This window comes from Ochotona curzoniae, unplaced genomic scaffold (assembly GCF_017591425.1).
Source record: "Ochotona curzoniae isolate NIBS_2020 unplaced genomic scaffold, NIBS_Ocur_1.0 scaffold_4683, whole genome shotgun sequence".
In the NCBI taxonomy this organism is placed as follows: Eukaryota; Metazoa; Chordata; class Mammalia; order Lagomorpha; family Ochotonidae; genus Ochotona; species Ochotona curzoniae.
The window spans coordinates 23,754,740-23,773,080 of NW_024467121.1; the positions used below are offsets into that span (position 1 = coordinate 23,754,740).

Genomic DNA, 18,341 nt, shown 5'->3' on the forward strand with positions numbered 1-18,341 from the left:
GGTCACCTCTGGCAAAGTTTCTTAGAGGACTCTAACTGGACTACTGGACTCAGACCACAGCCACGGGGAAAATCACAAAATAAGTGGTCCGGCCTTGGAGTGCATATAGCAGGACTTGGACTCCTCAGCAGGTGATGCCTGTGCAGGACAGCATGTCCAGATGCACATGGGAGAAATGAGAGCTGGTTCATCTAGGCCATCAGTGGACACTGACTGCCATATCAGAGGATGAAAAGCAGAACAGGTTGGACAATTCTCCTGGCCAAGCTTTGCAGCTTGTTCCCCAGTCTGTGGATACAGAAAGATGAATTTGGCCAGCCAATAGATCTTGGAAAGATTTTTTTCAACCATGGAGCAACAACATCAATGACTTCTCAGAACTATCAAAGCCACTCAAGTAAAATCCTCGGAACTCTCTTCTTCACACTGAAGTTTCTAAGGTTCAAATGATCATAGCCATCTCTGGGTGCCAATGTAATTCAGCAACAAGGAGGGGTAGCCTCTTCCTGCTCCCTTGAGGACACAGGAGAAAAAACCTGAAACATTTGTCCTACCCACCTTCCTCCATACTTGACCCACCCCACCGCAATCAGAGGTCCACATGGGTGTGCATCCCTCTCAACTACATAAACAACATCAAAAAGAAAACTAAAAAAAAAATCTATTTGACGAACTTAAGAACTGATTTACTTATTTTTAACTAAAAATAATCTGATTTTCTAACTTATTTTTAGAAAGTAGCTCCACATGTGAAACAGATGCAGCAGTTAATCAATATTTTGAGTGTGGCTCCATTAAATGAGTACCCTCGATATTTTTTTTTCAAATTTCTTGAGCATCTATTTATTACAATAGTATTATTTTTAATAGAAACATTTCATGCATATTATATTAATGTATATGTTGTGCCAACTAGAACACCAATACAATTTTGCTTCAACTCATGTTCATAAATAAAAACAAATATGGTAATGATTAGGATAGAACCCTTTTAAATGGAGAATAGGTCCATAGAACAAAATACAATTTTCCAGACTTTGATTTTAGTCCATTTATCAAGATTGTTTAGATGGACAAATTAGAATTTCAGGCAGGTCCATTCCTATTTTCTAAACTTACGTGGGAGTTTGCCCAATACATTTTCAAATCTTTCCAAGTACGTATCTGCCTCATATTTGCAAAGGCATTTTTGTTTCTTAGCCAGTCATGTTTCATTTCTTAATTATATGCAACACTGTACTCTTCCACGTGATATCTAAACATACTACTAATATATGGTAGATTGAAAATGCTCTGATTTGACAGAAATTATTACTACTATACTTTTTTTGTTGTTTGAGAGAAAAGGAGAGTAGAAGGGAGAAAAAAAGGGAAGGAAGAGAAGAAAGCCTCTGTCCACAGGTTCATTCCTCAGGCCCCAAGAGCTGAGGATGGGCCAGAATGAAGCCAGAAGGCAGGAACTCAATTCAGGTTTCTCATGTGAGTGACAAGGGTCTGACTACCTGAGCCACTACCACTGCCTCCCAGGGTGTGCAGTCGCAAGATAGAATTAACAGCCTAACCAGAACTTCAACCCAGGCCCTCTGAGGAGGATATGAGCATCTAGACCAGCACCTAACCACACACCTGCTTCTACTAGAAATAATTTGAAGACACATGGTCTTGTTTGGAACAGGAAAATATGGTTTGATTCTCCAACATTAGAAATAAATGATATGGAAGACAACAGAAAATATAAAGATACCCTGAGGTCTTCAGCCACAGGTCACATGAATTTGCCTTGATCTTCATATTATACTATTTAAACCATTGACTTAAAGAGGATATCACTATAATGCCGATTCTATTAGCCTGGGACATAACCTTGGGAGGACTAGCTTATTATGACCATATGTCAAAAACAGTATCAATATGGTTTGGACAAGCTGACACGATAGGTCTAACCCTAAACCATCAAGGCTTAGAGAATTAAAGGAACCGGGTGTATTCACTGCTCAACTACAGGATAGTAGATACACATCATTCAGGGTGTTCACTACATTTAAGCTTAAGAAAGAGTTTACAATCAATGATAGGCACATACCCAAATGATACTTGGCCCTGAAGCTAGATTAATGTAAGCTTGAGTAACAGTCCCATGTCCATAAAGTGGGCAGTTCATAAGTAAAGTATAATACTTAGCTATTATCATGAGTTTGGAAAGGAACAAGGTAATATCTAATACAGGAGAGAGAGAAAGGGGGAATCAAGAACGTGAATAAAAATCATAGTGATACAAGAAAGTAAGAACTGTTAACATTTCCAGAGCATTTTTAGCATAGCAAGTATGCTGTGTTTTGATGTTAGTATTGATTATCTTAAATTTTGCAAAACCCTATAAAGTTTTACTGTCTCTATTTTACGGAGAAAATTTACATAATCATTAGGCAACTTGCCCAAGTTTACTACATGGTAGGTAGTAAAATGAAAATTTTACTTCAGGAAGCTTACTTTTGGGGTCTGGTCTTCTAGAAGCCTATTTATCCTCCTATCATTTGATTACTGGGACCCTAATTCACCTGTTAGGAATTAGAGCACTAGAACAGGAAAGTGAACAAGACATGTAGGTGTCTCAGTTCTCAAATAACTTGCATTCCAGTGGAAGACAAAGATGTTTTAGGTAAATACATACCAAAATGAAACATTCTAGTAAGTTCCATGGATAAAGCAAGCAAGGTATTAAGAGCAAGTATCAGAGATAGAGATATTGAAGTGGAAAACCAAAAGAAAAAAGGAGCTGGTTAATGAGAGTGGGGTATAACATGTGAAGCAGAGTGGCAAGGGAGAAGGGCAGGAAATGAAAACAGGGGTACCTCGAGAGAAAGACCATTTAGCATCTTTGAAATCAATACGAAGGACTTTTCCTTTTGACAAGGAATCACTACAAGACAGTCTTAACCAAAAGTGTAACAAACTCTGAGTAGATGTTAGCAGGATCCCTCTAGTTCTTGCGTTGTTAAAGGAGTAAAAGGGGAGAAGCAAGCTGGCAGGAAAACAGATTGTTGCAATATCACAGGTGAAGATAACAATAACTTGAACTAGAGGGTAGCAATGGACATATCTCAGGAAGACAAACAGGTGACAAACACCTTGAAAGATATTTAATATTCACCAGTTGGGAAATACAAATTAAAGCCACACTGACATATCCATCAGAATAAGTAAACATTCAAATGACTAATAAAGCATCTTAAACAAATAGAATTGCTAATATAAATATCCATTAGAGAGGAAGTTATTTCCATCCTGATCTTAAAATTATCTGACACAGCACAACAAAAATTGAAACAGGAGTTACTAGATATGACGTCCGGTTTAAACACCAAGTATGTGGGTGATCATCTCCTGCCTTCCCAGGTTCCTTAGCAGGGAACAGGACTAGAGCTTAGGCACTTAAGAGCTAGGGTGCAGATTCCAAGCAATGGACATGACACATAACAATTTTCATCCATTCTTTTCTTATTTGAGGAATTTACTACTATGTTACATTATCAGGATCACAGCAAATGCATAATAATTACTACAATACAATCCCCATAAATTCTCATGTTATTGTGACATTAACACAAAGAGAACTGATACATAGAATTCTAAGAATACAATGATACTTTCCTTTTCCTTTCTGTCTTGCCACTTTCTTCCTTAAATTGCCTTAAGCATCCTATATATAATCCCTTTGTTAGACACATGATTTACAAGAAGCTTATTTTTCCCGTGATTTGTCTTATCACCTTTTTGATGATATTCTTTGAAACCCAAAAGCTTTTAATTTTTCACATATTTTTTCTGTTGTTCCTGTGTATCTGGTGCCATACCTAAGAAACCATTGCCTAACACAGTGTCATGAAGATGTACGTCTACTTTCTTCCGTAAGTTTTATGGGTTTAGCTCTTACATTTAGATCTCTCATTGACTTTGAGCTACTTCTCACAGACGGTATGAGGCAGGGATGCTTCATCCTTTTATACATAAGTGCCCAATTTCCTAGCATTATTTGTTTAAAAAGACCGTTGTTTCCCTTTTTCATTTTTCATTATTGTCAGTGAAAATCAACTCACTATAAATGGGTAGATTTTTTTAAAAAACCACCTACCATCATAGTAGAACACTGCCTTCACCGTTCCCTCATCTCATTTCACTTTCTCACCAGAGAATAAGAGTTATAAAAGCCCTCACTGTGGGCCCAGCGCAGTGGCGCAAGTGGTTGAGGTCCTCGCCTTGCACGCCCTGGGATCCCATATGGGCGCCGGTTCTACCCCGGCAGCCCTGCTTCCCTTCCAGCTCCCTGCTTGTGGCCCGGGAAAGCAGTCGAGGATGGCCCAAAGCTTTGGGACCCTGCACCCGCGTGGGAGACCCGGAAGAGGCTCCTGGCTTCGGATCCGCATAGTATTTATTGGCCGTTGCGCTCACTTGGGGAGTGAATCATCGGATGGAAGATCTTCCTCTCTGTCTCTCCTCTCTGTATATCCGCCTTTCCAATAAAAAAATAATAAAAATAAATCTTAAAAGAAAAATAAATAAATAAATAAATAAATAAAAATTTTAAAAGCCCTCACTGTAACCCTTGTACCTATTTGTGTATCAACAGCTATCATTTAGTCAATGATTATAAATATTGATTGATAATTATTAATAACCATCAGTTAAATAAATGAATGAATATTAGTAAGGTGATACTCTCAGCTCATGTGCTATTTAATGATTTAAAAAAGGAAGAGTGTAGAGCAAGTCATTAAAGTCTTTTTGGCTTCTGTTTTGCATCAAGCCATTGCTCCTTACTGTCTGAGGCCTTCCATTCAATCCCTTATTTAGTGGTCACTGAAATAAGAGAAATTAGGAATAAAAGCTGTTTTCACAAGTCGTATGGCTTTGTGGTTAAAAAGTAGCCTCTTCATAGGTTAGAAAAAAATTCAGGATTGCGGTTCCCCTCTGATCCTGGTAGATTACCCTGATAAATCTGTGGCCATATTTGTCTCTTGTTTTAATGTGAAGCATTGTAAATAGAGACAGAAGTTTAATTCTTCCTGGTGTAAATGACGAGAATACTTTCTTCTAAAATATTTACCATTATTGTGGGCATTGTGCAGAGGGTGAAAGCCAGCATCCCATAGGAATGCCAGTTCAAATTCTAGGTCCTCAGCTCGTGCATCCTGGGGGGCAGTGAATGATGGCTCAAATGCTTGGGTTCCTGTTACCTACGTGGGAAACCTGGATGAAATCAGGATATGACAATCACTCCTCAATGAGTCAACTCAGATTTGTAGTGCAGAGAGTTCTAACCAAGTTAAAGAATAAAACAGAAGACAACGTTAACACGGTCTTTCAAGTGAACAATTCCTCCTTGTCCATCTTTTTGAGCTAATTTTTAAGTTTATTTTTTACCTTCCTCTTTTCTTTAGCTGTCATTTTCTCTGAAAAGGTATGAGCAATTCCTTCATACTTAAGTGGGAACTTCCAATCACAGCTTGACCCATGAAGACAGGGTAACGGTACTACTTACAGGGTTTTCACATGGAGAGGGAGCAGGGGAAGAAGGAAAGGAGAGAGAGTAAAGGCAGAGAGGAGGAGATGGGGAGAAATCACAATTTCAGTCTAAGTAGAGACAATCTATGAAAAAAATTGTGAAAATGAAGAACCCATTCTTCATAGGTAACTCCAGAAAATCTCTGAGATGGCAGAAGGCAGACCAGAAAAACTACAACTGTTTTATCTTTTCCCCTAAATGTTGGTGTAACTAATGCACTTTAAGTACATATAATAATATCAGAAAGGATATTAGCTTTATCATCTGTTAAGAACAATAATGTGAAAATTTAAGCACTGCAAAATTACACCTGGAATCTCTGTACAGGACAGTCTGTACCGTATCAGACTTTTGTGTCTAAATGTGGAAAATATGTTTGGCGATCTGTGGAATCTATAAGATGCTTTTAAAAATTATTTTCATTTTGATGATATAGAAAATACCAAACAGGAAACTGTTATAATATTGTGGGTCATCTGTGTCCAGAACTATCATGGAATTTCATTCCTGGACTGCACTTGTGAGGCTATCAAGTAAACAGACAGTAGAAGCAGCAACAATGCTACATTACTCATCCAAAGACCACGGACAGGTTTGCCCTGACCCTGACTTCACACATGAGAGACACTGAGCAGATTCAGCTTTGCAGGCTTTGCAAATGCTTGCTTCTCTCCCCAAGGACTATCTTTGAAAGTTTTCTGGTACCTAAGATCTTTTCAGCAGAATTTAATTCTATTGAATTATAGATTTAGAGTGGTGCTTTAATCCTTATTGTAAACTAAGTGATGTCTGTCTTAGAATTAATCCAGTTGTTTCAAAGGCTAGACATTTTATTATCCCAGTAATCATAATGAAAAGGATATACTCTAAAATTGATGACACTAAAAATGCACTGATCATTTTAACATGTCACTAGAAATACAGAATGACAATTGACACATAGAATCAAAGCAAAACAAAACACAATGAACAACAACAACACCAGAGCTGGAGAGAATCTTAGCCATCCTTCATCCAAGCGTCTCACCTCACTGGGAAAGAAATTGAGGTTCTAAGAGATGTGCTAAGAAAATTAGCTGACAAGACAAGACAAGCTCAGAGCCCAGTCATCAGATTCACGGTGCTTACTCTGTTTTATCTTGTATCATGAACACATCCCTTCATAAATCAAGATAACTGTTCCTTATTTCCAAGACACCAATCCTATTTGATTCTAACACTGTTAATAAAACTGACATTTTATGATGCTATCAGTAATCTGACAATCTTTAAAACTTTCCTAAAAGGAAAAGAAAAATGAGTAAACAGTTTCAGATTAGAAAATTATTTCAGGGCCTGTTGCGATGATTCAATGGCTAAATCCTCGCTTTGCAAGTACCAGGATCCCCACATGGGCGTCAGTTCATGTCCTGGCTGCTCCACTCCCCATGCAGCTCCCTGCTTGTAACCTGGGAAAGCAGCAGAGGATTGCCCTTGGGACCCTGCACCCACATGGGAGACCTGGAACAAGCTCCTGGCTCCGTATTGGCTCAGCTCCAGCAGTGTGGCCACTTGGAAAGTGAACCAGAGGACAGAAGACCTTTCTCTCTCTGCCTCTCCTTCTCTGTAAATCTGATTTGCCTTCCCAATAAAAATAAATAAATCTTTAACTAGAAAAAATGATTTCACTGCAAAATATGAAGTACACTATAAGAAATCAATTATACTGGAATTCTGAGTATTATAAAAGTACACTTACTACAGGAAGTCTATTACAAGAAACATGTCATTTGAAAAATGAAAATGGATTATACAAGAATACATGGGAATCAAAAAACACATATATTCTTTGATTGCATCCTATTTTCTTATCCCTTTTTGCTTTGCTCAAGCAGCCATGTTGAGCTATCTAATGAAAAGCCTCCATATTCAATAAGTTGCTGGGCAATATCTTGTCCATTTTTTTTTCTTTTTAAAACATTTATCTATTTCTATTAGAAAGGCAGATTTACAGAGAAAAGGAGAGACAGAGAGAAAGATCTTCCTCTCACCAATTCATTGCCCAAGTGGCCACAATGGCCAGAGCTGAGCTGATCCAAAGCAAGGAGCCAGGAGCCTCCTCTGGGTCTCCCATGCGCGTGCAGGGTCCCAAGGCCTTGGGCCATTCTTGATTGTTTTCTCAGGGCACAGGCTGGGAGCTGGATGAGAAGAGGGGCAGCCAGGACACAAACCAGCACCCACATGGGATCCTGGTGCATACAAGGCAAGGACTTTAGTCACTAGGCTACCGCACCAAACCCTATCCTGCCAATTTTAAATGATGTTCTCTTTCTCCCTTCTAAATTCCCATGCCTTCGCGTAGTTTGCAGATGGTCACTATGTTCTCTCTGATAGACTCCCACTTATATTTACTTGCATTTTGATATGTATTACCTTCTGCATTCCTTACTAACAGAAATTCATTATAGGGTAACACAGTGCATATAATAAATGATTATTGAAATAAACAAGTGAAGTTGCGGGCAACCATGTTTTAAATTTATAATAGCATCTGTCATCTTCAAAATATGACTTACAGGATCAGGCTTTCAGCCTGCAAGTGAAGCTGCCTGCCCCCAGCACAGCCCCAGCTCCAGCACCTGCCTCCAGCCTCCTGCTAATGAAGAGCATGGGAAGACTCAAGTAATGAAGTTCTTGTTACCTATACCGGACATTGTACCTAGGCAAGTGTTACACTGCTGGAGGAAAAGCAGCCAACTCTGTTAACTATACCAGTGTGTCGGCATAATTAAGCATAGTTGCTTATCCTTTTCCTTGTTTCTTAAATACCTGAAGGGAAGGAAGCACAGCATCTGCAGCACCACTGTGGACACACACCAATTAGGGCAATCCTAGCACCATGACTGCCCCTGTACGCCACATGGGAGGGCCATGTATTGCTAGGGGACGGGGGACTGGGGACAGGTGGGAATGGGGGCCTCTGAGGGCTTGTTAGACTTGTATAAAATGATTTCTTGGGGCTTCCATAGTCTGGGTCACTGTACCTGCAGATAATCAAGGGAGCTGAAGCCACACACATCAGGAAGGGGAATATGGAGGGCCTCCCCAGGTCAGGGTAGAGCACCTGCCCATGCACATGGGGGCAAAATGGGCCAGGCTAGGCTCAAGTACCTGCCTGTATGCATGAGAACTGAGGCCGGGAGTGGACCTGGTAGGGGATCTTCAGGTACATCTCTGCTAAACCACAGTACTTGCTGATGCATCTGAGAACTGGGACTAGGAGCTTAGCGAGGCTGCCTTACCTGCCGACAAATGCTGGGGCTGGAAGCAGGTTATGTTGGGTTGTGTTACTGTACATGCTGAGACACTAATGGATCTCTGGGGACTCCTGTGCTAGGCTGCAGTATTCACTGTTGCACCTGAGAGCCAGGTCTGGAATCAGACTTTGCTGGGTTAGGTAACAGCACCCATTGGTGCATGCCAAAGCCAGGACTGAGGGCAGAATGAGCCAGGCTAGCCCATAGCACATGGCAACAAATGTCTGGGTGAGAACTTGGGATGGGAATAGACCTGGTAGGGGGTCTGTGAAAAAATCCTGCTAGGCTGCAGCACCCACTGGTGGATGCAAGAGATAGGGTGGGAGTAGGGTGGGCTGAACTAGGCTGGAGCATTCTTAGGCACATGTGAGAACTGAGACTGGCAGGAAGAACTGGGAGTGAGGGGGTTCATAGGAGGCACCTAACTAGGCTACAGCACCTACCAATGCACACTGGACCTGGGGCTGGGCTGGGTTGGGCCACAGCCATTGACATATGCAAGAACTGGGGCTGAGAATGGGTTGGGTCAGGTTAGGCTATAGCACCCACAGGTACATGTGAAAACTGGGGCTGGGATAGGTCAGGAAGGGGTTCTTCAGGGTCACTCCAACTAGGCAACAGCACCAGCCTGTGTGTAAGAGCTGGCCTTGGGACAGGATGGGCTGGGCTAGGCTGAAGCAACTACCAGTTTGCCTGAGAGCCAGGGTTGGGAGCAGGACTACAGGTAGGGGGAGGGGGATAGAGGAGTGCAGACAGCCTGACACTGCACCAGCTGACACACATGAGACCAATGTCTAAAGACCTCCCAGGTGAGGTTTCTTAGGTGGCTCTCCAACTGGACAACTGTGTTCGATCCCTGACCTCAGCAAGTGACCTCACACAGTAAGTGTTCTGACCCCAGAGTACATGTTGCAAGTCTGGATCACCTCAGTTTTTGACCTTCGTGCAAGAATGGAGAGCATACACAGAACATGAAAGACAAAACAGCTAGTTCACCTAAGCCAACAGCAGACTTCGAATACCTCATCAAAAGATGGAAAGAAGGACAAGACGAACACTCCAGGTCAGGATCTATTACAAACATCCAGATCAGTGGGCACAAGGACAGCAAACAGGCCTTAGAAAGATTTTCTCACCTCTGGTGTAACGAAGCTGACAACTTCTCAGAACAATCAAGACCTCTCAAGTAACACCCTCTGAACATTGTTCTCCACAGTGGGGCCCTAAAAGCAACACAGAATAACAATCTCCATCCCTGGGCGCTGACTTAACCCAAGAGCAAGGAGCAGTACACTTTCCTCTCCAATCATGCCCCATCCAGGCTCACTGAATCATTTATCTCACCCACCCCTAGCCCTCTCCATCCTAATAGGAGGCTGGCATGGGTCTGCAACTCCTTTATCTTTATAATAAATATTAAAACATTTTTTTAAGAAGTGCATGTAGATAGCCAATTAAAGTGACCACTATTAAGGTTGAGGAGCAAACACACACACACACACACACACACACACACACACACAATCTTTAAGATGACAATAACAGAAACAAACCCACAAACATCACATTCAGACTATGTTTATTACTTGTTATACTCTATATGCATATGGATGAAAAATGAAAAGACAGAAAATGCCCTGAATTGAGTAATGGGATTATTGGCTTATGTTACGTGCTTATGTTTATATAATAAACATTATTTTAAAATGCACACAAATGTAGCAATTCGCAACATTCATACTAGATAATGGTACTAATATTTCTGGACTACAGAAAAAAAAAAGAAAAGCATATGTATTGTTCTATGTCTAATACCTCTCACTTTGCTGGTCTGCATTGACACAAAGAACTGCTGCCACCTGCTAGCTCCCAGCACTGCAAACTTAAGTACCTGAGAAGAAACTGCAAGACTGGCAGCTGGGGTTGCTGAATCTATTTTTAAATTCAAAATAAGCATGCAAAAAAAAAAGTTTAATGAACCAAAATAGGTACCGTTCACTAAAAACTGAAAACACAGCAAAAATCATACTTCTTGAGAGCCAGTAAAAGCTGAACCTGGTGACACACAAATATTCCTTGAGCACAGTTCACAGTTTTATACTCTAGTCCAAGAATGCTTATTCCTAAATGCTTATCCCATCAGGCTGTTACCTCTAAATGGGCATATTTTGTTTCCTGTCTATGCCCTTACAATCTCAATAGCTCTAAGTTGCTATTTTCAGATACCTTTTCTGCTTACACATTCGATATTCTTAAAATAAATTATTACAGTAAATACCATTGTCATCTTTGTTGGAAAATCAAATTACAGCAAAGAATTAGGAGATTCTTTTTGAGCAGAATGAATTTACTCAGTGTTTTCTGCACACAAGTCATACAGACACTGGTCCTGAAAACAGCTGCCCCAATCATCATGAAGTTGTGAGATGCTAAATGCCCAAGACCTCCAACTTGTCATTAAATCTCTGGACTGATGTGGAGCTGTTCCGTTGTGTAAAATAAATAAATAAATAAATAAATAACTGTAAATTTTGCCACTTTACCAACACAAAGGTTACTTAAAGTGAAGAAATTAATTTGGTATGCTGTTTCAGAAAAATGGTAAGTTCACCAATTTAAGACTTGGATTACATGCAGATAATTTAAATTATCTGCATAATCCAACAAATTCAATTTGTCCCCTTTAAGTGTCACTCGAGACAAGAACAAAAGAGGCTGATTTATTAGACATATGCCAGGTTGAAGAATTTTCTCAGAATTCTTGGTTAAGCTGTGATAAGAACACAAATTTTTCTAAGTATGCTGAACAATGCTTTAGGGCATACTTAGAGAAGATGCTATAAAAAAAAAACTTTATTGCATCACACACATGGAACTTGATTCTCCCTCTCATGGGCTGTAGCCAGCATGAAGTTCACACCACATTAATTTGCACTTGTCGAGATGCTGCTTTGCAAGTATTCTCAAGGCATGTTCAGATGTGTACCCTGACTCCTCCACTAGAATATAAACTCCCTAAGGGCAAGACCCGGGCCTTGTGGTTATTACCCTCAAGCGGTCCAGTGCTATGTACTGGTCAGAGTGAATCCAGCTCTCTGAACCTCCTGTTTTCTGAGAGGAACAGGGATGGGGATGTGCAGAGCACACAGCACTGGAAGGGGTGTGAAGAACACTGGAGAGCAAGTCTGTCATCACCGGGATGGAGTGACTGCGCGTGCCAAAGGCGTGCCCAAATGGCCCCTCTCCCAGCTGTCTCTTACAGAGGAAAGAGAAACTGCAGGTGGTAGCTGGATAAGTCTCTCAAGCCGAGCTCTTGAGAAGCCGCCCGTGATCTCAGTATCTTCCCAAAAGGCACTCCCATGATTTAACTGACACACAGTAGAGAACAGAGAGCCACTGAACAGGGTTTGTATTAATATGTAGGCAGTGGGTTTCAAGTACAAAGGCTAACGCCACTGTTAACCACTCTGAACTGATAGGACAATCTATTTTTAGGATGTTTCAGAATTTAATAGAATACAGCGGACTTCAAAGACCCTTTTACTGCTTTTCTGGTAAATTAACACTGCTGTTAGTTTTTAAAATTATAATTTCAGGGAATAAAGTTCCATGACCTATTGAAAAAATCTATTTCCATCTTCTTACTGTCAATTTTTTTTTAATTTTAGGCTATTTTTGATTTCAAGTTGCTGTGATTAAATCTGTTGTTAAACTAAATTGTTCTTGTTCTTTTCATATTGAAGAATGTTTAACTTTCTTTTCAAAACAATCTGTCAAAATTCTGAAGACAGTGAGTGAAATCATGTTCCAGTCTTCTTTAAGTAAAAAGGTGAAAAGGTCTTCAACTTTCTTGAGCATCTTTATATTTCTCTGGTGTTGAATAGAACCGATCTTCAGGACTTTCAGGGTTTCTTCCCATTATTAGCCAAAGCCATATCAAATGGAGGCACTTCTTGGAGACTGGGTGATTGGTCTAGCAGTTGAAACACTTGTGTCCCACATCAGAGTGCCTGGGTTCAATTCCCAGTCCCAGCTCCTCAGTCCAGCTTCCTCTCCACACGCACTCTGAGAGGCAGTCCTGACGGTTCATGTAAGTGCTGCAATTCGTGCACTTCACTCCTGGCTCCTCACTCTTCACTCCTGGCTCCTGGCCCCTCACTCCTGGCCCCTGGCCCCTCACTCCTGGCTCTGGCCCCTCATTCCTGGCCCCTCACTCCTGGCTCTGGCCCCTCACTCCTGGCCCCTCACTCCTGGCTCTGGCCCCAGCCAGCCCTGGATACTACAGCGCTGGGGAAGCAAACTGAGTGATTGGAGCTTTCACTCTCTCTCTCTACCTCTCAATAATAACAGTAAGAGCAGTAATAATAGATGTACTTTTCTTACAATGTTAGTTTTATTTAGGAAACAATTCCTGTGTTGATAAAGTTCATGCTTAGAATCCCTATTCAAGTGCTGATCCCTACTGCTGTAGAGACGAATGACTCTCAAATGCTTTCCTAACCTAATTCCTTCAGCCAATTTTTCAAAATATTTCTTTTTCTGTGTATGTGCTCCATCCTTAAATATTTGCCTTGACAATTCCATTGAGGTTATTTTAACTCTTGATCTTTCCGACTTAATAAACAGCCACCACTCCAAAGTTATAACTCATAAAAACATTACTAGGAAAAGCTAAGTCAGTCTTTTCTCTAAAAAATAAAATTAGTACCAACCTAAAAACAAAATTGTATATAAAACACAAAACTGCTTACTCCCAGCCAAGCCACCATCAAACTATATGTCAGTGATAATAACACAATAACCCATGAGACATTCAACCATGTCACTGAGTAAGAGACCAGGAATATGGCAAATCCACTGTTCTTGAAAAAAAAAATGCTAAAACTACTAGTTATAATTTAAGAATGATGGGTCACCAGACTGAAAGTTCTATATCGTAGTATGGCAATGGAATCTTTAAAAAATACAGCTGAATTTTTATGCTCAGGGAAGGGTTAGCCATCTGTAAATCAGTGGTCAGGCTTTGTGGGCTGCAACTCAGTTATGCTGCTGGGGCAGGAAAGCAGCAATAGGCAATAGTATGGAAGGGTTCTAATAAAACTTTGTTCATGAAAACAGATAGCAGACTGGATTTGGCCCATGCACTGTAGTTGGCTACCCCTGTTTTATGTACAACGGGCATGTGAGTTGAATATGGATACATGTGCATACATGTGAGTTACAGTTGACCTAAGCATGTGTGTTAGCATTCCACATGTGTCTGCCTGTTTTCAGGGACAAGGCAGCTGGGTCATCCTATGATCAATATAATTGCACACATGTTGACTACAAGAGCCCTGACCTAGCAGTTTAATTCTCTGGTCAATGTTTTGAAATTCTTAATGATCCTATCTTGCAATTCTGATTTGTAAGTGTGGTCAGGGCAAAGGAATTCCTTTGCTCCTCTGCCTCCTGCAGGGCACAGTGTGAAGGTCCAGTGGCTGCAATATGGGAAAACTCAGAAGGTGCTACATATCATGACTGTGATTCCACACTAACAATCTATAGCAAGAAACCTGAGAGTGGTCAATTTCAAAGCATCATGACCAGTAAGAGGAGAGGGAGGAAGAAAAACAAAGGCTGCAGGAAAAAAAAAAGTTATTAGCTCTGAAGAATCATCTGATGTGATCCATCTACCCAAATGGAAGCTGACAAAGAAAATTCCACTGTGCATCACGCCTTTCAGGTCAGCTAACACTTGTAACACCAGGGCTTCCTGCAGAATTCTAAATCTTAAAAAGAAGGCTCTGGAATGAACGCTGTGATGGCTGCAGACTCTAGGATATGCCAACGAGGAATGCTGCATGGCAGCTGCTTTCCTCCGAGAGTGCGCTATTTTACAATGATGATGAAGCATTTCGTAAATAGGAAACACAGGAAAACTACTGCGTGCGAAATTTAATAAATAACAAAGTTGAACTTTACCAAGATTTCTTATTTCCTATTAAGGAAGGCAATAAGAGATACAAAAATAAATCAATTGTAAATAAGGCACATATTTAAATATGACTAGCACTAATTGATATTAAAGAATGAATCATTAAAGAATGATAAGAATGATATATAAAGAATGGTAAATTACTCTTCAGAGATGCACATGAGTATTCAGGTGTACAGGTAAAAAAATGGAAAGAAAAAGATGACAGAGAAGATGAAGCAGGAAACAAGAAAGGCAGAGAGGGAGGTGACAAAAACAAAGTGAAGTGGGTTAGACAAAATAATGACCAGAGGGAATCCGCTGGAATGTTCCCTTCAACTCCATGTACACTTTTAATTTTCTGTGATGGAGTGAGCATGTGTGTACCTGTTAGCTAAAAACTCTAATAAAAATCGAGGCACAGATTTCTCATTCTCCTCCGCACGGTATGTCTTTTTTTTCCCTGCAAGCAGCATCGTCGGAGGCTGACAGGCGTTCTCTAAACTGCAGAGATACAAAGGAGTTCATGGGAAGGATAATCTGCCTATCGGGTCCTGACACAATACAAAAAAGAAAAGAAGAAAGTGGGTGGAAGAGCCTGCATTGTTACTCTCCTAACCTTGCCTTCTAATTATGCTGGAGTCAAGGCTCAGGTCACAAGGAAAATGATTCTGGTGGTCGACCATTTGCCCTGCTTTGTATACATCAAAAAAGCTCTTGTTATCACTACATTCCAATCCCACAGTTTCCCACCTACTTAAAAAGTGTATCAAGTAGTCAAATGGAAAAAAAAAAACGAATAAAAAGACTAAATTATGAAGAACACCTTGTTGGCAAATGTAGAGACGATCTTTATGTTACGCTGAACTGTGTGACAGGGACTAGGACAGGAATTATGCTTCGTGTTGCTGTGGATACTTCAGATAAATGCTCAACATGCGCAGCTTTTAAGAGTTCAATGTAAATTTTTCTCATGAGTGCAGATGGTGGTCAAGCCATGCAGCCCTTTGGTCCGACAGACAGAAGGTCAGGTCATGGCTGAAAGACCACAGAACAATCGCCGCTTTGCTGCCCCCAATCATCCATGGAACGAGACACCACTTCTTTCTTTTCTGAAGCTGTCTGCTCAATACAAAATACTTACCAAAGCGTACCTATAAGATTTCCTCACCTTCTGTCCAAGAGAAACAAAACGGTAACAAGCGTATCATAGAATAGACAGCTTCTAACTGTTCCGAGGCTTTATTCTGAACACTAAGACCTCCTGAAAAGGTACATCTCTATCTAATGGCTGAGCACTATGCAGTTGCTGCTATGTCCTAAGTATTATAAACAAAAACCCTTCCTTTGAAAGCCCTGCAACTCGAGCTTCCATAAGTACTTTATTACAATCAGATATGCTGCAAAAAGACAAATATTGTAAGTATTTCAGTTTATTAATTTACTAGTGATATTAAACTTTCCCTGTTGCCACAGTGTTTTTGTCCTCTATATAACATTATAATATTCTTAATAAGTCAGAAACTCCTCTCTGCTGTATTTTCTCAGTCCAAAATGTGCTGGCAGAATGTTACAAAAATATACAAATTATACAATAATTCTAATGAGGATGCCGATTTGGTACACTTTAAAATTTAAATTATAACATGCCAGAAAAGAAAAGTTCTTTATGTGTGTTTGGATTAGTAGTTCTAGGCTTTCAGTCCCTAATGGACAGGATTTTCCATTCTACTATCAGGCACGCCCCCTACTGGAGGAAAGAAGATAGTTTCATTATTTATATACGCTACTAATGAAAAAAATGCACTGAAAATTTAAAACTCATTAGATCAGGTTGAATATAGTGATATAAAAGTAGCATTTTATTTGGGTTTTCTAGTCCTTAAAAACAATACTAAGGATTCCAGTTGTAACCTGGATGAGTTTATAGTAAGTTGCATTCATACTTTCACTTTTTCGGCACGCTTCCTAATTGTCCTTGCATCACTTGTCATTAAGAGTTGATTACATTGAAAGGGAAAATTGCAATGAAAAATAATAAAAAAAAATCAGGGACCCAGTGAGCTAGCCTAGCAGCTGAAATCCTCACCACATGCGCCAGAATCCCAATACGGGCACCGGTTCTAATGCCGACAGCCCTGCTTCCCATCCAGCTCCCTGCTTGTGGCCTGGGAAAGCAGCTGAGGACAGCCCAAAACCTGCACTCATATGGGAGACCCGGAAGAGGCTCAAGGCTCCTGGCTTTGAATCGGCGCAGCACCAGCTGTTGTGACCACTTGGGGAGTGAATCACTGAAGGGAAGATCTTCTCTGTCTCTCCTCTTTTCTATATGTCTGACTTTACAACAAAAATAAATCTTTTTTAAAAAATCAGAAAAAATGTCCTGGGAGCTACCAGATTTCCGTTATTTCCTTAAGATATTAACACGGAAAACTTCATTTTATTAGTGTAACTGAATATGTTAAACAACTATTCATTAAATATATGAAGAACACTGGTTTTTCAGTGTCCTATGCTATAGTATAAAAATAGAAACTCAAAAGTCAGTTTATTAGAATTGCCTCTCTAAAAACTTCTTCCACATTGTCAATTAAAACTGAAGTGTCTACATGGTCTCAATAAGGATACAACATAAAACATCTGTTCAAACTAAAATTAAAACTAGCTGCGCTTTCTCCCCTAACATTTCTAGTTTCACTGCATTTAGGCTTCGTGAGCAAAAGTATTCATGGTTATCTTAGTTAAAACTGGTTTTACTCTGCCAACAATCAATTTGATTGACATATTTACATATCAACTCATCTCATCTTACAAATTTTAAACTTTTTCATTTAAAATTGGATTCAAGTTGGCATCTCTCAAGAACTTTATGTACGTATATTTTAGGTTCAAACTGTGCATTAGAACATTGCTTTTTTACTTTTGTAAGTAATAGATACATATATCCAAATGTATATTTATGACCTGTCAGACTGGAATTTCATATGTACGTACTTGTATTTTCACCATTTCATACTGAAAGGTGATAATTTCACGCAACTATAACTGAAATTCTTTTAACAGCATAAACTGGGTCATTGCATTAGTTATGAATAATAGAATACAAATGTATAATGTAGGCATAAAAGTCCACCAACTTTAGAAAGAATATTAGCTTATTAATTGAAGTTACACTTGTGCCATCTCTTACCTGATCTTTCATTTCAAGATCCATTCTAGTTTTTGCTTTGTACTCTCTGTGTTCTTTTTCTGCCTCATCCCTCTCCGTTTTGGCTTTATTCATCTGAAAGCGCATTTCTCCACACACCTGTTAGATTGTAGAAACTGGATTAATAGCTGCTGGGATTTAATCCAGCAGGGCTTGCACGTAAGTCCTCTGGTGCTCTCTAGAGGTCATACACAGAAACGCAAAGCAATTTTCCCAAGAATGACATTTTCCACTAAAATATTCAACATAGCCTGTGATATTTGGAGGTGGTATCAAAGATACCAAATTACAGATAAAGAAATGTGTAACCAAGACCTT

General features: G+C 39.9%; 1 protein-coding gene across 1 annotated transcript in view; it reads right to left on the reverse strand.

Moving 5' to 3' along the window:
• The window catches only part of SDCCAG8 (SHH signaling and ciliogenesis regulator SDCCAG8), a 214,971-nt gene that overhangs the window by 130,775 nt on the left and 65,855 nt on the right, over nt 1-18,341 (reverse strand). Inside the window, exon 12 of the mRNA XM_040967990.1 lies at nt 18,006-18,122. Coding sequence (XP_040823924.1) covers nt 18,006-18,122 — 117 coding nt within the window. The remainder of the gene's footprint in view (nt 1-18,005; nt 18,123-18,341) is intronic.